The 21,664-nt window shown below is 40.4% G+C and overlaps 1 protein-coding gene across 1 annotated transcript; it reads right to left on the bottom strand.

Moving 5' to 3' along the window:
• Positions 1 to 10,578: 10,578 nt before the first annotated feature.
• Positions 10,579 to 20,832, bottom strand: LOC139725579 (protein prenyltransferase alpha subunit repeat-containing protein 1-like). The gene is made up of 7 exons (XM_071636670.1): positions 20,619 to 20,832; positions 17,275 to 17,429; positions 15,945 to 16,020; positions 13,355 to 13,459; positions 12,486 to 12,801; positions 11,518 to 11,729; positions 10,579 to 11,087 (listed from the first exon to the last, which is right to left on the bottom strand). Exons 1-7 carry the CDS (start codon positions 20,687 to 20,689, stop codon positions 10,688 to 10,690), a joined length of 1,335 nt encoding a protein of 444 aa, XP_071492771.1. The 5' UTR covers positions 20,690 to 20,832; the 3' UTR covers positions 10,579 to 10,687.
• Positions 20,833 to 21,664: the final 832 nt, after the last annotated feature.

Below are 21,664 nucleotides of genomic sequence, written 5' to 3'. Positions count from 1 at the left end.
TGATATAAAGGTCTACTAGGGCATTTGAATACTTACACTTCGGGCATATTCTTGTTGATTTCAAGGGTCATGTAATTCAAATGAGGATTATTTCACTATTCACTAGAAAGTGAAGAGTTGGCTTCGTGGGTATCAAAACTACTTGTAGTATGCTAATACACTTTGTATGTACATCTGTACATGTAAGCATGGATTGAAGTGGAGCAGTATATCCACAATTATTTGACCTGATTTTATCAAACAGGGTAAATAAATGTTTATCAGGGCAAGAAATTGCTGAGATTCTGGGGAAGGTGTGATGGAGGTAGATCAAAAGTCAATCTGGACATGGATTACGTTTGGACATTGCACTCCCTGTGGGGGCATACTGTGAACTTTCTCCTATTCTGCCAGACTTGGGGAAATGCTACAGGTCACTGCAAAGTCATGGGGAACAAAGCATATACTAGTATTGCATATTGCAATAAATGATACTCAACAATAGGTGTGAAGATGTTAGATGCATGGTTAATTGTCAAATAAGAAACACAGTGTAGACAGGAATATCTCATATTTTGCGATTTAATCTGTAGTTATATATAAAAAAGGAGACTTTATCTAAAATATATAGAAACTCATAAAGTACTGAAAATGACTCTGTTGATTACACAGATGCCAAAAGGCTAATACAATAATGAACATATAATATATTACTTGCTCTTACAATATTTATGACACATAACATGTCCGCCTTTGTGTAGATGCTTAGTCACTTAGAAGCAAACTTACTCAATGCAATACAGCATAGATGGACACTACATTCAGGACCCATTGTCAAATACATTGCACATATTACTTGCATATATGTTAATGATGTCAAGACTCAATTGTATCTACAGACACACTGCCAATCTAACAAATTACATAGACACCACAATTATATAAAACATTGTAAAGAATGGGAACAAACCAAGCAAAGTGTAACATTTTCCTTTATGCCATACTGTGACCTGGGCCCCATCTTATAGAATTATGAAATCAATTTCAATATCATTAAACTTGCAATTGATCTAAACTTACCATTAATTGCAAATATCGGTCTAAATATAAAGATCGAACTCAAATTGCGATCAATCTGTATGAATTGTAATATTAATTCTATAACATTGACACAATATTATACCAAAGCTTGGTATCTTCATATTACAAATCTGAATTCCCAGTCACATAGAAATTAAAAAATGTGCTTCAGAAGTTTAATGTAAAAAATGACTGATATACTGCAAACTCTGTTGCAACCTTAAATTTGTGATTTATTTTTACTTTCTGTGACTGATTTAGAATCAACTGCAGCTTCTGACATACTTGCAATCAATTCAGTCCTAAAAGTTGCAGTAAATATCAATTGCAGCTTTGAAAGTTGCAATTGATTTGGGGACTTATGATTGATTGCAACTCTTTATAAGATGTGGCCCAGGAAAGTGAACTTTCCACAATATCACTTCCGCACACAATATTTCTTGTAAATAATTCCAATATAATACAGGTTGTAGCAGCATAAATAAAAGGCAGATTTAAACAGATAATGGCTGCAGGCAGCTTTCACATGTCTATTCGTGTGTAATGGGGAATTCCTTCACAACCCCTTCTCACTCAGAATACATTTCAATCAACAGAGAGATTGCTTTTCACTACAGTGCACTCCCGTTATAACGAAATGCTCGGGACCAGCAGTTTTCTTTCGTTATAACGAAAATTTGTTATAACCGAACAAATACAATATATAACAAAAACAAGGAAACCACGCATACATCATATTCTGTTTGTTGAATACTCATCTTACACTGTGCAGATATGTGAAACGGGATGGTACACTGTACCTTTTAAATTTTGTTTGGATATTACATTAAAGAGAGCATAAAATTGAAGGAAACTGCATGACACACGGAGCGAACACACCGCGATGTAAAGCGTTCGCCCATGCTTGTTCCGCTACGAATTTTTGAAAGCGATCCGCATTTCGTTATAATGGAGCACATTTCTTTTGTTTTTCTTTGTCCGTGGGGCTCGGAAAAGACTTCGTTGTAACGAAAATTTCGCTATAACCGTGTTCGTTATAAGTGAATTTTGTACCATAGACATTAATGGCGATAATTTTGGGACCAGAAGTTTTACTTCGTTATAACAAAATTTCGTTATAACCGTGTTCGTTGTAACGGGAGTGCACTGTATAAGAAATGACAAATCTTACCCTTCCCACAAGCACTTGCATATTGGATAGTCCAACTTGACACACTGGCATTTCATTCTGCCCTTTTATCATTCTTGAGAGTGAATTCATGTCACTAGAATTAATTTCCTAGGCTATAAAAACATGATGTGAGATGAGTAATCCTATTTGACATCATTCCCTGTGCTCCTCCCCCCCCCCCCCCCACACAAAAAAAAGGTCACCAACAACACCAATCTTAGCAGGCAGTCAATTACAAATGAAGACCTGTTTCACACTGGATTTAGAGAGAGAAAAAAAAGAGGAAACCAAACAGGAATTCAGTGCTTTGATTTTTTTCATCCAAATGACCTGTATCAGCACCCCTTTGTTAACCTGCAGCACACTCCTGCAAGTTCGCTTGTCCCAATGCACAGGCATTACGCAGGTGGCAGTCTTTCCTCCTGCATCAATTAACACACTGTCCAAGTCTTAGGTAATAACACCTGTCCAAGTCTTGGGGAATAACACCTATCATACACCACAGGGAATTTTTGTCGTCACCTTTTTGTCCCCATTAAATTGGCAAATCTGAATTTAAATGTGGTGTCCTTTGCTGAACAAATATTTGATAGAACTCATCAAATTCCTGGAATCTGCACAAAATCAAAGAAAAAAAAAATTCCAATTCAGGATAGAAGCGTTAACTTTGAGCTGCCAATTTAACAACCACCAGTATACAAACGACGCACAGGTCCAGGGGCGTCACCAGCTTTTTTTCAAGGGGGGTGCGTTTTGACACTAAATGTTTACGAGATTTTTTGGACAGACATTTGGAATATAGGAAGCTCTCAATCCCTAGACTTTTACTGTTTTTTGAGGGAAACCAAGCGGGGAAAGGGCACCGGCGCGCCGGTAGCTAGGATTTCATCTTGTGGGGGGGGGGGATAGTATGCGAGGGAGCGAGCAAGGGTGGGGGGACGGTGTGGAAGTGCCGGAGAGGGTTGTACCCCTTATGAATGGATTATGGAATGACGGTGTGAAACGACAAATTACTCGCAGCGATATCAGGGGAATGGCATCACGACTACATGCGAGCGAGCGGAGCGAGCGAGCTTGAAAATTTTGACATTTTACAGCCCAAAAACTGCCGTTTGTAGCCATATTTTTTTGCTTTGGAAATTAAGGGGGGCGCACCGGGCGCAACTGCTGGCAATTACTGGCAGCAACATCAGGTGAATGGCATAATAATCAAATGCGAGCGAGCAAAGAGAGCGAGCTTGGAAAGTTTGACATTTTACAGTCCAAAAACTGCCGTTTGTAGCCATATTTTTTTGCTTTGGAAATTAAGGGGGGCGCACCGGGCGCAACTGCTGGCAATTACTGGCAGCAACATCAGGTGAATGGCATAATAATCAAATGCGAGCGAGCAAAGAGAGCGAGCTTGGAAAGTTTGACATTTTACAGTCCAAAAACTGCCGTTTGAGGCCATATTTTTTCGCTTTGGAAATAAAGGAGGGGTGGGGCACAACGGGCGCAACTGCCGGTAATTACTGGCAGCAACATCAGGAGAATTGCATAACAATTAAATGCGACCGAGCGAGCGAGCGAGCTTGAAAATTTTGACATTTTACAGTCCAAAAACTGCCGTTTGTAGCGATAGCCATATATTTTTTTTTTGCTTTGGAAATTAAGGGGGGGGGGCGCACCGGGCGCAACTGCTGGCAATTACTGGCAGCAACATCAGGTGAATGGCATAACAATTAAATGCGAGCGAGCGAAGAGAGCGAGCTTGAAAATTTTGACATTTTACAGTCCAAAAACTGCCGTTGGTAGCCATATTTCTTTGCTTTGTAAATTAAGGGGGGCGCACCGGGCGCAACTGCTGGCAATTACTGGCAGCAACATCAGGTAACTTGCATAATAATCAAATGCGAGCGAGCAAAGAGAGCGAGCTTGGAAATTTTGACATTTTACAGTCCAAAAACTGCCGTTTGTAGCCATATTTTTTCGCTTTGGAAATAAAGGAGGGGTGGGGCGCAACGGGCGCAACTGCCGGTAATTACTGGCAGCAACATCAGGAGAATTGCATTAAATGTGAGCGAGCGAGCGAGAGAGCTTGAAAATTTTGACACTTTACAGTCCAAAAACTGCCTTTTGTAGCCGTATTTTTTTGCTTTGGAAATTAAGGGGGGCGCACCGGGCGCATCTTACTGCTGCATGGTAATTACTGGCAGCAACATCAGGTGAATGGCATAACAATTAAATGCGAGCGAGCGAAGAGAGCGAGCTTGAAAATTTTGACATTTTACAGTCCCAAAACTGCAATTTGGAGCCATATTTTTTCGCTTTGGAAATAAAGGAGGTGGGGGGGGGGGGGCGCACCGGGCGCAACTGCCGGCAATTACTGGCAGCAACATCAGGAGAATTGCGTCAATTAACAATTAAAAGCGAGCGAGCTTGAAAATTTTGACATTTTACAGTAAAAAACAAACAAACTGCCGTTTGTATCTATATTTCTTCGCTTTAGAATTTAAGGGGGCGCATCGGGCGCAACTGCTGGCAAATACTGGCAGCAATATCAGGAGAGCATAATGATTACATTCGAGCGAGCGGAACGAGCGAACTTGAAAATATCACATTTTACAGTCCAAAAACTGCCGTTCTTTTCTTAGCCATATGTTTTTCGCTTTGGAAATTAAGGGGGGAGGGGCACCGGGCGGAACTGCTGGCAATTACTGGCAGCAACATCAGGTGAATTGCATAACGATTAAATGCGAGCGAGCGAAGAGAACGAGCTTGAAAATTTTACATTTTACAGTCCAAAAACTGCCGTTCTTAGCCATATTTTTTCGCTTTGGAAATTAAGGGGGGGGGGGGGGCGCACCGGGCGCAACTGCAGGCAATTATTGGCAGCAACATCAGGTGAATTGCATAACGATTAAATGCGAGCGAGCGAAGAGAGCGAGCTTGACAGTCCAAAAACTGCCGTTCTTAGCCATATTTTTTCGCTTTGGTAATTAAGGGGGGCGCACCGGGCGCAACTGCAGGCAATTACTGGCAGCAACATCAGAAGAATGGCATAAAGATTAATGCGAGCGAACGGAGCGAGCGAGCTTGAAAATTTTGACATTTTACAGTCCTCAAATTGCCGTTTGTAGCTATTTTTTATTTTTATTTATTTATTTTTTTTTTGCTTTGGAAATTAAGGGGGGCGCGCACCAGGTGCAACTGCCGGCAATTACTGCAGCAACTTCAGGAGTATGGCATTACGACTAAATGCGAGCGAGAGGAGCGAGCGAGCTTGAAAATTTTGACATTTTATACTGTCCAAAGACTGCCGTTTGAAGCTATATTATTTTTTTTTTTTCGCTTTGGAAATTAAAGGGGGGGGGGGGGGACGCCCGGTGCGCCCGGTGCGCCCGGTGCGCCCATCTCCCTGGATCCGCCACTGGTAGTCAAGGGTGTGGGTTTATGTTCATGACTGGCCCAGGGGAGGTATATGACCAGCGAGGTGGCGTCGAAGTGACCAAGCGGGGAAAGGATGTCCAAAATCTGCACTTAGAGCATCCCCTAAACTAATTGTGCGTGTTTGTTTGTGTGTGTGTCGTATATGTACATGGAAAAGTTATAGGAATTAACCCAGGTCAAAGTCTTTTTATTGGCAATGCAAGACATTTTTACATAGACTAGTATTGTAAAGCAACACTGCAAAATCAATGATCTAGCTTTGATATAACGAAGCGTAAGGTACAAAGGTGTACATTCTACATCACATTGCGCAACATTGTAGCGACTCTTCGTTCGGATGTACTGAGTACACTGCGCACATCCTGCTTATATGCAGAATGCCAACCAGGAATCACGCTGAATCACAATCTTTTGTCGGGTCCGGGCTTTTTCAACAATGTTTCACACTATATACCTATCTAATTATGGTTAAAAGAAATCATAGAAAAATATCTTATTTCTTGATCACCCTTTCATTCAAAAGCAGTTTACTAACACTTGAGGAATACTATTTCGGTAAGTCTTTTTTTTTAAACCAGCGGATTGGGAGGGGGGCGCACCCCCTCCCCCCCTCCCCCGCTCCGTAGTTACGCCACTGCTTTTGGGTGAAATAATTGGACAGATTTCTTGAATTCTAAAAAAAAGCAAGAAAATCTTTTCATCGCGGATATTATGATTATGTGGGATGAGGCAAACGTGTATAAGTGCTCCGTATCGTACGGATTTACAGTACGGTCGATAAGTAATAAACACTGTAGAATACTAATAGATATGTACAAAATCAGTGCTGCCAGAAACAGGGGTGCGAATTGATTTGCTGTGTGTGTGTGTGTGTGTGTGTGTGTGTGTGTGTGTGTGTGTGTGTGTCCCTGGTGCAAAATATAAACAAAATTAGAAAAGAGTAATTATTTAGCGTCCGCCGTTGAGGTCGCTCGCAGACTGATTTATTCTTTTTTTTTCTTCTTCTTCTTTTTTTTCTTTTCTTTTTTTTTAGGATCTGAAGGGGGGTGCGTTCGCACCCAACGCACCCCCCCTGGTGACGCCCATGAGGTCTGAGTGCGTCAGTTAGAATTGTGTGCATAAGGTAACTATGGAATGCTTAACCCACAAGGCGAAGCCTCGTGGGTTTAGGCTAAATTCCATAGTTACCACATGCACACTATATTCCAACTGACGCACGAAAAGACATGTGCGTCATCTGATTTATAGAATGGGTAATTTTCTGGCCAAAAACCCATTTTCCTATCGTGTTACCCGATGACAAAATTACTGGATGCATTTCCTTTTGGCTTGGCATACACATACCATGCATCAGTTTTTACTGGACGCACGGCTAGCCATGCATCAGTAAATACTGATGCATGGTTGTTTTAGCCAATAGGCGTCTCGCACTGGGTGCGCGAACGCCTGCTTAGCGCGCGAATCTTTGTTACAAGTACACATACTCTTGCTACTTGCTTGCTACAAGTGCGCGATAACATGTTTACCACTGTGACTCAGCATGCGGCCAGTAAAAATCAACACATAGCTCTCGACCAATGAGATCGCAGGATTCTCGCTACCCATTCTATAATACTAAATTAAGCACTAGAGAGACTTTGATACTTCTGCAGTTGAAGCATAAACAACAACATATTATGAATGAGTGGCTTGGAAACCATTTGTGCGCCTTGAGTGCCAATTGGCACAGAAAATCCCAAAGCATTGCACACACTGTCCAAAGTCCCTAGCACAGGATGGATTAAATGGAGATTTGTTTGGTTGTTGTTGTTTTTTTTTTTACACAATACCTTACAATACAACAACATTACAAATTAAATATAATATAAAAATGTAGAATCAAACTACAGATATGTGATATCTGGGACTTGAAGGGTTAAAGACCCCCCAAAGCGTGGGGATACTATGGAGTTGGAAGGCTGGGCTGGCTCGGATGTATTCAAGAATCCCTGTAACGAATTGTGTACAGCTGTATCACTGATGACTGCAAAATATACACACACAATCTCACCTGGAATCGACCATTACCGATGAGCATATGCTTGGAGGCATATATTTACTGACTGGTGCTTCTTGTGGTTTCATATGTACCCTGGTGGGCAGCAAATTAATCTGGCCACTCATGAATGACCCACACTGCAAGGTCTTTGAATGGAAGTGTGCGTGTTATTACTTTACAACGTATTTGTACATCTATTCAACTAAGAACACTGGCAGAAACATTCACACATGTTTATGAAACGAACAAAACTATGCAGCATTTCCACAGAAATACAATATTGTCTGAACAGCACACATCTGCATGGGGAGCTTGGCATCATAAGTCATCAAGAAAGACATTGTGAATATATGTTTGAGAATACAACACTTCTAACATTCACAAGCTGATACGACCCTTTTTTTCAAACACAACAAATTGTACAAGTAGTCAATACCTTGTTTTTAACATGCTATGCAGCATTGTTCACTCTCTCCAGCAATCCTATCATGGCAAAGGAAAAACAAAAACCAACAAAAAATGTACGGAGATAATAAGGCAGCATTACACACCATTGTGACAATGAGGATAACATGGTGGTAAAATAAGGCAGTTCTACGAATCTTTGGATATATAGGACAAAACCTGAGCCAAGAACTGAAATTATGCAGTGGACATCTGAATGGCAAATCTTTGCTAAAATCAATGGATGTGAAATTTTCATAAGCATGATAGATAGAAAGGGACAGCATATTGCATATATATATATATATATATATATATACTGTGACACCTTTGTACCTGTTTTGCTGTCAGTAAATACAGTTATGGTATGGTGATGATGATGACACAATTTGACAATGATTATGATGAGGATATGATGTCTACATAGTGATACAAATACGTAGGGGATGATGAATATTTGTGACATCTGTTTTATGACGGGTGTACAATATTGACATCAGATATACTTGTGAATTTTTGAAAGTTTTCTGAAAAGTAATTGCCACAAGTTATGAATGATGGTGATGATGGCTGTTACAACGATGATGATGATGATGATGATGATGATGATGATGATGATGATTATGACAATTATGACAATTGTGACTGATGATTATGATTACAAAAATGAGACTTTATCAAAGACTTTGAGATTCTATGAAGATAACATTTACCTATGATTTCATATCAGATGGACACTACTGATAAATAGTAACAAACTGCAAATTTCTAAAAATATAAATATATGTATATGAACAGTCCAACTAAAAGTAAAACCAGCAATTTTGGAAAGATCAACATGAGTATGTAGAGATTGTCATAACTCAAAGTATTGATCAAACTGAACACCATGAAATACCAACCAGTCACTGCCATTTTATTTCAGTGGCATTTGAAAAAGTGAAATGCACAAGGCATAGACATAATTATGGCATCATACTTACATATCGAAATACATATTTGCACCAAATTTCTGTTTCCTTTGACAATGCAATTGCAGTTGATGTGGCTCTATTACATGTACTATACCTGTATGTAACGACATCCAACAATACTGATCTTTTAATACTAACTATGCCTAGTGTGATTGTTTGGTATCACGCTTTGATTTCCCGCTTCATTCCCCATCCTAACCCCACCCCAACCCCCAAACTCCCCCCACCCCCCCAACCCCACACAAAAAAAGTACACAGAGGAAGACCTCAAAAAGAGAGTGGAATCCAAGGGAAAAAATAAAACAAGGACACAACCCCCTCAAGAGAAAATCCCCCCTAAGAAGAGACCCGGGGGTCTCGCACTCACCTGAGTATCGCAAGTTCACCTTCCATGCATTCTCGCAGACTCTTACCTGAGAACATTGGAAACTTGTGGTGGAGGGTAGCTTTAAGAGCTATGGCATGCTACCTGTCAAGTTTGGTGAATATTCATCAAGGGGTTTTCAATGATCATGAACATGCACAATTTACATCACCATTTGGACCCATCCTACCCCACTTCCTTGGGTCCCAAGAGGGGGGAAGGGGGGAGGGGGAGGAGGACACCCCTGATTCTGCCATGAACAAATTTGAAACAACAGTTATCAATATACTGACTCATTGTATTAACTTAGCTCAATCACTTCTGGTTCTAGAGAAAATCTTTCAAAATTCCTTACTATACCCCCCTAGGGATGCTACCTGCCAAGTTTGGTGAAAATTCATCATGGGGTTCTCAAGAAAAAGATGAAAATTCACAATTTAGGTCCCAATTTAGGCCCCCTGGGGCCCCCAGGTGGGGCATGGTGCCCATTTGATGGGAATGAGATTCTTTCCCCAGAGGGATGCTACCTGCCAAGTTTGGCGGAAATTCATCATGGCATTTTCAAAAAAAAAAGATGAAAATGTACAATTTGGGCCCCTTTAGGACCCCTCCAAACCCCGCTCCCCTGGGTCTCAAGGGGGGCACCCCTGATTCCGCCATGAACAAACTTGAAACCACAGTCATCAATGTACTAATTCAAAGTATTAACTTAGCTCTATCACTTCTGGTTCTAGAGAAGAAGTTTTTAAAGATTCCTTAATTTTTGGGAGTTTGGGCCCCTCTGGGGCCCCCCAGGTGGGGTATGGTGCCCACTTGGACAAATTGAGATCCTATCCCCCTAGGGATGCTACCTGCCAAGTTTCGTAAAAATCTGTTATAGAGTTCTCAAGAAGAAGATGAAAATGTAAAAAGTTAACGCACAACGCACGCCGTACGCCGGACGAAGAGCTATCACAATAGCTCACTTGAGCCTTTGGCTCAGGTGAGCTAAAAATAAATAAATATGAAAAAGAACAATCACATAGGAGATATACTGCCATACCAAACAAATAAAAGCAAACCAAATGCAAAAGAGTTCCTTGTGAAGTCTACCTTTGTAGAATAAATAATTGATACTGTTCTGCCACAGCACTATGTGCTGGGACAGAAAACAAAAATTGTACCAAACCAAGATTCATTGCACACTTGTTACCACCCGTCACACACCATCAATACTTTACGGACTGAAGCCATCGCCTGTGGTGATCTATACACCTATGGAGCAAGGGCCTGTCTGAGTCAAATGCCTTCTTATGCACTGCATCCATGAAGAGCACCTCGGACTCGGAGGACACTAGGACTCTCAGGGAAACGTTGCTCGTCATCTCGTCGTCATGGAGATTGGGGATCTCCATCTCGGCGGTCTTGAGGTTGGAGTAGTCCAGCAGAGGGAACCATTCTCCCTCCCCGGGGACGGAAGATTCCTCGCTATCCACGCCTCTTTGGTGGGAACCGTGTCCGTTCAGTTCTCTGCAACCGTTTACCTCCATGTGGCCTCCGTCTTGGCAGAAGGAGGTATTCCCAGTCTTCATCTGCAAACATGTCCTCCCAACATTCAGGACTGACCTCCTGGGATGGGAACGGATGGGGGAAGGGGGCGGGGCAAGGAGTGGAGAGGAGTAGAGTGTACCAAAGAGTTTAGGCATAGAAGAGCAGATTATGAAGGGACATTTAATTGCTAAAATTTGAGCTCCTTATGCAGGAGGAATTCCCTTGCTACCAAGGTTTTTAATAATTGCTATTTTAATCAAAAACAATTTTCATGTAAGTGTGTTCATAAAACTGCCCATTTTGCTTGCAACATCCAAGTAGAATTATGTTGGAAAGCGTAAGTACAGATTTTGCATGGCCCCAACAACGCATGTCTTGTATAACTACCACAGCATCGAATTCTCTCATTTCAACACAGACACACACACATTATATTGAACGTAAGATTTATGAGAATGATTACACTCCCTGCTATTCCAGTTGCAACAACAAAGTGAAATGTACTCACCTGTGGTACCAGATGGCCTCGTGTCCCGGGAAGCTCTGGATGAGAGCGGAAGTGAAGAGGAGCTCCGCCTTCACCAGAGCCACCACCCTGTCTTGCTGAAGGGCGCCCTCAGAGAGAGCCCGCAGGAGAAAGTGGCGGTAGCTGAAGCCGCTGTGGTCCGATATGTGCTGGCTCACCCACGTTTTTGTGCTCTCCAGCTCTTGTTCCAGTACCTGTGGTACATAGGAGCAGTCAAATTCAAGTTTCAGCAAAGGTTATAATCCTCTTTTGGAAGCCTCCCGAAATCTCACAAAATCTCACCCCGTGCCAGTGCCACAACTCCATCATGCAACAACCTCAAGAATAAAAATCAGCTGAGTTGGAAAAAAACAAACATGTAAGCACATTTCTGTTTGTTTTCAATTTTATCAGATTTCCTTCAAACCAGAAATGTCTCATTATCAAAGCATACTTTCTCACTTGTATGTTACTCTTTATATCGAAAATTCAATGTGCGATGTGCTGCAAGACAAACTTCCAGTCTAAAGACCTGGCAGCGTGGGAAGACATGGGTGGTCCTATTGCATCGTTCTTCATGCACTGCCCACCAGGGTACATTAAAAAAAAAATCACAAATAGTGCCCAACAGGCACAGGTCAGCGAATACTGCATACGGCCAACTCCAGTCGACTCTAGATTCTTCCGACTGTGTGTGTATCTACATAGAGATTGGTGATAAAGCCGTACACTATTCATTACAGGGACTCTCAAATAAATCTGAGCCGGGCCAGTCTTCACACTCCATGGTATTCCCACTCTACTGCGTCTATAAGCTGACTTTAATAGAATGAGTTTTTCTGTCCCTACAAGACTTGCACTGATTCTTTACAAATATAGTTCTCATACTCCTTGTTTTGCATTAAAGGGCCTGGGTAGCCTGACATACAAATTAAACTAGGGTTAAATATGAAATATCAATTTGCCCTTACTGCAACATCCAGTCCTGCTATTCTCTGAAGCACCCATATTCGGTGGCTCCATGCATTGTAGTTGCTAGGATACCGGTCGGCAGCCGCCCGACAGGCCTCCATCTCGTGCTGTATGGTTTGCCTGTGTCGATCTGTCAGTTCAACCTCCTTTGCAGCCATGGGAAGAGTTGGGTGGGCTTTGACAGAGGAGTTGCCGTTGAGTTGGACTGCATTATGTGCGTTACTGTTGCGGGAAAGTGACGAGTTTGGGCAATTTTGTGCGGCTAGACTAGGTGAGGACTGTACTGATGGAAACAGTTGCTGTAAAAGCCATCTCCTGATGAAAAAAAAAATCAAAATGACAAATTGCCTTTCGCAATTAAACCATATACGAGGATATGTTCATAGCACTATTATATTTGAACACTGTTTCATAAATGAAATAATGTCATGATTTAAACAATCTAGGCTAACCAACTGTTTAAAAAATTGGCATGATTCCAAACCTGTACATAAAATATGTTACTTTACCTTGACATAGAAATTAGGGGGAAAGAAATTCACTGACAAAATGCCTGGAAGCATTACAAAGGTCTTACAATGTCATGAAGCCTGCTTTCTGTAAAAAGTCAAGGTAAATATGAATGTTGCAGGTTCTTAACAAAAAAAAAAAAAAAAAAACAAATCATAAACAATTATAAAAAAAATAAAGCAACACTTGTTAATTGAAATTGCACAAAATGCAATACGGAACATTGTATGACAGAATATGACCTTTCTTGGTCTATAGTCTTTGATATTGTACAAGGTTAATAGTGCTGGACACAGTTGGAGAAGCAAATCGAATGCTGATGTATCCAACCTGGCTACCAAGTATAGTGGCTACTTACCTCTGTATGAATGTTTCTGGACTCTTTGGATGCTTGGTTTGGATCAGGGTAGCATATCTCAGTTCATTCTCTGCCTTGATGAAGTTCTTCAACACTAGGCCTTTCCTAAATGGAACAGTCAACAGTAAGATTTTAACATCAGTGCAAAATAAGGCACACTACTTCAAGTGTCATAAAAATTCGCCATACTGTAAAAGTGGAAATTTTCATGCAACCAGAAACAGGTGCGAAAATAAAAGCATGTGAATATATTTGTTTGCCATATGTTACAGTGGTTGAAGCTTGATTCCGCTGAATTAAAAACATGCTACACTCATCTTACCCGACCAAGCACCAAAAATTATTGGCACGAAAATATCCACTTTTACAGGAAATTGCAGTTGGACATTTACATCTACAACATGTACATCTTTGAGCATGAATTTCATACATGCAGGCTCCAGGAAGACTCAATGCTCCAACTAATATTGCAGAAGACGAGGGGGGGGGCCTCCAAGGCCCCCCCCCTCGACGTTTCACACGATGTATCGCAATCGCAAAAAGCTATCGGCGCGACGTTTCATGACTTTTTTCTTTCAAGTCTCCCGCATCTTTTGACACCAAATTTGCGATGCCCGGGCGCGCGGTTCCAAAGTTACGCATAAATATGTACATGCATGTCAGACCAAAAATTGCTCAAAAACGTTAATTCGTGTACAATTTCAATGCAAACTGTGCTTACTGGCAAATTTCATAAAAGCATGATTATTTTGGTGTTTTATTGATTAGAATCAATGAATAACATATTTTCTTGTTCAGAGCGATGTCATGGACAAATTTCATTGAAAAACAATGAAAAACATAAAGTCGAAAAAACATGGAAATACATAAGAAATTCAAAAAACAATAAAATACTTAGGAATTTTTTCTGATATCACAATTTTTTTTAAAATCATTTGCTAAGGACACTAAAAAGAATATTTACACAAAAAATGTGCCTGTTTCTAGCTTTATTTTGTGATTTATACAAAATAGTCTGATTTTATGCATCATCATGCATAAATTAGCATAATTTAGCATAAATGATGATTTTTTTGAAAAATTAACTTCATGGTATTTTAGATTACATCATAGGCAATGTGTGTGCCAATTTTCGTCGCGATCGCGCAGTCGACGACCGAGATCTGGAGGGGGGCCTGGGAGGGCCCCCCCCCGGCTCTATCAACTACCTATTGTAAATAGCCCGGCCTAGTTAGGGTTAAATGTACGCAGAATACTCAAATGTAAGGTGACCTGTTACATCAGCTTGTTCAATTTGTGACTGCAGGCTGCTACTAGGTGTTTCAAAAAACATTTCCCACTTTTGAGCATTAATAGCTCAAAAACTATTCATTCGATAAAATTGTTATTGATATAAATAATAGCTGAATAGTGTACAATTTGGTTGACGTTGATTTGAATGTGAAGGCATAAATCAGTTTCAATAAATCTAAGATTGATTTTGAAGTAAGGTTTCAGATTTTGGTCAAATTTTAACCCTCTGTACAAAAATTGAAGCTTGCACAGGAACCAATGATGTGTATGTGTGTGCTGACAATGGCCCTGAACAATGGACATGCCTGAACCACCTGTTGACTAGGCGTCAGTCTCGTGCTCCCAGGCACATGAATGCTTAATCAATAATTCATGTGGATTGCCCTGGGCACTGCTAGTCTGGATTCATGCACGGTAAAGGGTAAACTGCATGCACATGGAAAAAGGAAGCACACGTTTCCATGTGCTTGCAAACACCACATTCCATTCCAGCTGGCAACCATTTTCAATTTTTGCTTCACATATCACTAAATTTGGGATATAAATAAGCATAAGTGATCTAAAGTTCCTCATTTTAATACAACTGTCTACTAATTAAATAGTCTGACAAATTTTTCGCTTTTTGATAAAAAGAAATCATTTTTTGGTAAAGAGTTCAGCAGCATTTATCATTGGGGCGATATGTTTCACAGTAGATTTATTTGAGGCTCCATTTACACAAGTGTATACTCTAATTGATTTTCTTTGCTTCCTGTCACCATGTTTACGATAGAACAGAAGGTATTCATTGTAATTTCGTTTTTCAGATGTAGGGAGAGCACTGTCGAGACCCAACGACAGTATCGGCAGGCGTTTGACTTTACACAGATACTGCCAGAGGCTGAATAAAGACTAGTTGTGATAGTGGAATTTCTCATGAATAAATAATGAAGCATTCAAACCCTAACCATTGTTTAGGACCATTGTCAGGGTGTTAACCACACACTCCCATACACACCCATTGACCCCTGTGCAAAGTGAAATTTTGTACAGAGGGTTGAAAATAGAGCAAAATCTGGAACCTAATTGTGAAATTAATCATGGATTTCATGAAACTGATTTATGTTTTCATATCTAAACCACCTTGAACTAAATTGTACACTATTCAGCTATTACTCATATCAATGACAGTGTTATTTGATATATAGCTTATGAATTATTAAGAATCAAAAGTGGGAAATGTTTTTTGAAACACCTAGTACAACACAATAACATGCACAGCTGGCAAGCACATTCCCATTCAACAATCCACCGTTACCTCATATTCCATATTGCATAGCACTCAGGGTTGAGAAGGAGAGCTGCTTGGCTGAATTCATGAATTGACTTCAGATCTGAATAAAATAAAATGAGAAACAGAATTTGCTCATTGCTTTTCATTGTTTTTTTTTTCTTTTTCATCACCACAACACAAATGATTTGATTGCAACATATTGTGACACTCATCTTGGTGTCCAAAATCAAGTTCAGTCAATCTGTCACTCCACAAGAAGCCATGCAATGTCTCTCGATAGGCATGGTCAGACTAGCAAAAGATTGAGAAGTTTAAGATCATAAAATTTAAGATCTCGAAGTTAAGCCAGTGTGACCACAAACTTCCCGCAAAACTTCTCGCAAAGCTTCTCACTCCAACAAGGGATATTTCCCCCTATACCACCCCCGCCAAACTTCTTGATCTTTTGCCAGTGTGACCGGATGAGAAAAGATCACGAAGGCTTAAACTTCTTGATCTTTTGCCAGTCTGACCACACCTTGTTCATCAAACATTCAGCTTAGTTAAAGGGGATGAGGAGAGGCTGAAGAAGCAGGTCTGCTCTCTGTCAGTTCCTGTGGTAGACTGTGTTTTATTCGAGATGCTATAAACAAAAGAGTTTGACCTGAAGTCAGAGAAGGAACCAATGGAAAGTAAAGATGAGGTGATCACAAGGTGAAGTTAAACATAAATGGGAACAGAATAAAAGAATCATCAGGTGTGGAGGTGAGTGGAAAATCATGTGGAAGGGGAAAGGAATTGGGTTGTATGGAAGGCTAACTAGTGTGTGGAGAAATGATCAGAGGCATGTATGGGAAGTAAAGTATATGGAAAGCTAATACTGTGAAAAGGAAACTTAATTTATACAAATATATTTCCTAGTCAATTTAACACTCTTACAATATCAAATAATGTTCACAGGGTGTAAATGACAAGTTGTCCCTTAATGGACATTAACCAATACAAATTCACACAGTATAAAATTCAAATAATCCATGGCACTTTGGAGACAACTTAAATCATGAATGAAATGAAAAATATTGTAAGTGCATTTCAGAGCCAATCGGAAGTGGAGCACCCTCCTTCCTACAGGGCAAATGGCTAATTATTTTATCAAATCAATGAAAAGGGAAGGAATATCAAGACTTTAGTCAGACATGATTCATGATTCTTTTGATTAAAACATAATATAGCACTTGATCTCTTACAGTCTGTGTACATTCCATGCTCCTGGAACTTGTGTGCATTTTGCCAGCATGTGGTTTGAGCAGTAGGACATTCTATTTTTACGTCTTTCAATATCATCAATTTGAATGTTTAAGTTTGTAGTATTCACCCTTGACAAGTCCTGTTTGCTTCATCAGATTGGTGTACACATAGTTGAAGAGAATCTTGATGCTCCACGTTGCCAGGCCAAGTTTGTGGTTCTCCAGCACCACAGGGCTTTTGTTGACCACTGGCTCTGGACAGTAGATGAAGTCAAACTCATCGCTACAGATAGGGCGAAGAAAGGAACAGAGAATGAAAATTTTGACTGATTGATACTTCTCATCGGTAAGCCTTCTGATATTGTTTCTGTTCTAATCATGCTATGAACAGTAATAGACCCTAGTAATACTATTATAAAAGATATCTATTGTATATGCCATAATTCATATACTCAGTGAGTCTAATTTTTTATGAATCTGGACCTCCCAACAATTTTACAAGTGGTTACCATTAAATTTGCAATTGTGGAGAACAGTACTGAATTGAGAAATGTATGTGGGCAAGTCATATTCATGTCGGGATCAGAGACAATACAGAATCAATATTATTTTCGCATGTCTTTAAATTTGCGAATAGCTTCTGACTCGTGAAATTTGCAAAAATGATTCTCACAAAATATTCAGCATTGAGTACTTTGTATCTTATGTTGGAAGTTGACGGCGGCATGGCTTCAACACATGCAAAAAAAATAAAAAATAAAAAATAAAAGCAAGGTAAGATGCTCTTCATTTGAAACTGAATTTGGAGATACTGGCACTGTTATTTTCATTTAAAGGCACATAGACCCGGTGGTTTAGTGGAATGCGTGTGTGGGCGAACAGTGCAAGTTTCCTACAGACACCTATGCTATCGACTCCTCTTCAGCGCTTACGCTTGTACCCATTTCCATGAGTCCAGAAAAATCCGATCCACTGTAGTCAGTAGTCCGATCACAGTTTGGCTCATGATTCGGCTGATGATGACAGCTTTAGCAAAGTTCTTCCGTGACGTCAATCCACGTCATACTAAGAAGCACGCACCCTGGCATCACTACAGACTGCGTGACGCGCAGATCAAAGGCAACGTTACCTAGCAACATCCAGGCGCCTTACTCGATGACAGCTCAACTTCAGCAATCTTACTCTTACTCTTAGTATCAATGCCAACGTGATTGGCACTATCATCCAACAGCGCCCCCACAACTGCCGGGTCTAGATCATACTGCAGACACACACTATTTCTTCCGCACTGATCAAAATACTAGGTGTTTCAAAAAACATTTCCCACTTTTGATCATTAATAGCTCAAAAACTATTCATTCGATAAAATTGTTATTGATATAAATAATAGCTGAATAGTGTACAATTTGGTTGACGTTGATTTGAATGTGAAGGCATAAATCAGTTTCAATAAATCTAAGATTGATTTTGAAGTAAGGTTTCAGATTTTGGTCAAATTTTAACCCTCTGTACAAAAATTGAAGCTTGCACAGGAACCAATGATGTGTATGTGTGTGCTGACAATGGCCCTGAACAATGGACATGCCTGAACCACCTGTTGACTAGGCGTCAGTCTCGTGCTCCCAGGCACATGAATGCTTAATCAATAATTCATGTGGATTGCCCTGGGCACTGCTAGTCTGGATTCATGCACGGTAAAGGGTAAACTGCATGCACATGGAAAAAGGAAGCACACGTTTCCATGTGCTTGCAAACACCACATTCCATTCCAGCTGGCAACCATTTTCAATTTTTGCTTCACATATCACTAAATTTGGGATATAAATAAGCATAAGTGATCTAAAGTTCCTCATTTTAATACAACTGTCTACTAATTAAATAGTCTGACAAATTTTTCGCTTTTTGATAAAAAGAAATCATTTTTTGGTAAAGAGTTCAGCAGCATTTATCATTGGGGCGATATGTTTCACAGTAGATTTATTTGAGGCTCCATTTACACAAGTGTATACTCTAATTGATTTTCTTTGCTTCCTGTCACCATGTTTACGATAGAACAGAAGGTATTCATTGTAATTTCGTTTTTCAGATGTAGGGAGAGCACTGTCGAGACCCAACGACAGTATCGGCAGGCGTTTGACTTTACACAGATACTGCCAGAGGCTGAATAAAGACTAGTTGTGATAGTGGAATTTCTCATGAATAAATAATGAAGCATTCAAACCCTAACCATTGTTTAGGACCATTGTCAGGGTGTTAACCACACACTCCCATACACACCCATTGACCCCTGTGCAAAGTGAAATTTTGTACAGAGGGTTGAAAATAGAGCAAAATCTGGAACCTAATTGTGAAATTAATCATGGATTTCATGAAACTGATTTATGTTTTCATATCTAAACCACCTTGAACTAAATTGTACACTATTCAGCTATTACTCATATCAATGACAGTGTTATTTGATTATGAATTATTAAGAATCAAAAGTGGGAAATGTTTTTTGAAACACCTAGTATTATAATGCTGATGTCTTAATCTATCTAACACTTAGTAGTAACAGTAACAGGTTAGAAAGTGAACAGAAGAGATAGCCAGGTCTGTAGAACTATGACACGTTCAGAAATATTCACGATCAGAATTAAATGTACTTGTCAGGATGTAATAAATCAGTTCGGGAAACCCACTCACAAGGGGGGCCCCTCCTTATAAGTAACCCGTCCCCCTTATAAGTAACCCCGTCCCCCTTATAAGTAACCCCCGGGGCACCCCTTATAAGGAGTCTCCATGCTTTTTTGCAATGCAGCGCGAAAATGAAAGGACTGCGGCAATTCGCTTGATTATGTCCATAAAGCTTCACAAGTTTCCTAGTTACTCACGAAATGTGAGCAAAATCGGTTTGAGGCATCATATCTAAAATCATGGATTTAAATGCGATGTCAAACGACCCATGCGAATGCTGAAATGCACGCGCTCAGTCGCCACGTCTGCACTCAAGCATTGCCGCGCCGCCGCGCCTGGCGACACTCACGCCAGTAATCGCTCGCATTTCAGCATTCGCATGGGTCGTTTGACATCGCATTTAAATCCATGATTTTAGATATGATGCCTCAAACCGATTTTGCTCACATTTCGTGAGTAACTAGGAAACTTGTGAAGCTTTATGGACATAATCAAGCAAATTGCCGCAGTCCTTTCATTTTCGCGTTGCATTGCAAAAAAGCGTGGAGACTCCTTATAAGGGGTGCCCCGGGGGTTACTTATAAGGGGGACGGGGTTACTTATAAGGGGGACGGGTTACTTATAAGGAGGGGCCCCCCTTGTGAGTGGGTTTCCCGAACTGAAATGTAATTAGGGTCAAGAGTTAGATATGGAGGCAGATGAATTAAAACTAGACAGAGGTCTAGAATCTATAATAAAACTTGTTTTAATAATGTTGTTAGTGGGGAGGTCCAAAACCCCCAGTCAGTTTACTTACATATTTGGGTCTCTCCGAAGGGCACTGCTTAGATCGGAGAGAATTCTCTTCTGTCTGCTATCGTCTACCATGATCCTACTCGTCTCTTGTAGTTGAAGGAAATGTGTGCAGTCGAAACAAAGACAATTTATCCAGTGTGTAAAGTGCCAGACAGCTAACAGATTCCTGGGAGTGGTGTTTCAGTGCAGCTACAAATAACGCATATAAACAGTAGTATTCGCTGACTGTTTTTAGGCACTTCGTACACACAACAACGCACTTTCATTCAGCCAAACACATCTAACGTCATGCGTCAGTACCGTAGTATTTTGACCGTACATAATCGCGAATTTACATACAACACTTGTGACCAGAATTGTGACAGCCACCCATTCAGAGGATCATAAAAGTAAATAATAATCCATCAAAACTATGTACGGCAAATAAAGGTATGATTTACATACATGTAAATACTTTTTACTAGTTTTGATATAGTTAAATTGAGATGAAAGAATAAATACAATTATTGAGAATATTCACAGGCTCAGTAAAAACTAGATCAATGAACGATCCTGCAAAGTGTGAAGGTCTACTCGACTCAAGTGGTGAAGACAATCGCGGGACTTCGAAGAAAAGTTGTCAATTTTCTCTCTGTGTGGCCCTGGTTAAGGTAATTTGTTTGCATTGTTTATATACACAAGCAAAGTTGAGTTGTAAATAATTTAGAATCGTGTTTTTAGTGTCGTCTGATATGCAATTACACATATCGCTAAAGCACGATCTCATAATCTGCGGCGTTGAACGGGACAGCGTTCCTTTGCCACCCCGGTGATGTCCCTACAGGTTTGTACGAGATAATGCTGGGAGAAGCTGGTGTGGGGAAAGTGTCCATCATACTCCATGTCATGATGTGTGCATGTGTCTCTCTCTTCCTCTCTGTATGTGTGTGTGTGTGTGTGTTGCGAATTGCATGAGCTGAATTGAAGTGACTGAACTTTCTTTTCCGAGACAATCGAGCTTGGTGTAAGTAGTGTAGGTCAGACCCTTTGGCCTTGTAGGGGAGAGAA

Source organism: Diadema antillarum, unplaced genomic scaffold (assembly GCF_040938485.1).
Source record: "Diadema antillarum isolate AM-2024a unplaced genomic scaffold, OU_Dant_1.0 seq00000050_RagTag, whole genome shotgun sequence".
NCBI lineage: Eukaryota > Metazoa > Echinodermata > Echinoidea > Diadematoida > Diadematidae > Diadema > Diadema antillarum.
The sequence above is the reverse complement of the archived record's forward strand: the minus strand, read 5'-3'. Positions and strand labels throughout refer to the sequence as shown.

Bases quoted from the DNA above. Each gene is read 5' to 3' on its own strand.
- LOC139725579 (XM_071636670.1), bottom strand. From the start codon at position 20,689: ATGGTAGACGATAGCAGACAGAAGAGAATTCTCTCCGATCTAAGCAGT. The intron at 12,802-13,354 runs GTAAGTAGCCAC...TTTTTTCATCAG, and splicing joins CCAGAAACATTCATACAGAG to GAGATGGCTTTTACAGCAAC. The intron at 11,088-11,517 runs GTGAGTACATTT...TTCCCATCCCAG, and splicing joins GAGGCCATCTGGTACCACAG to GAGGTCAGTCCTGAATGTTG.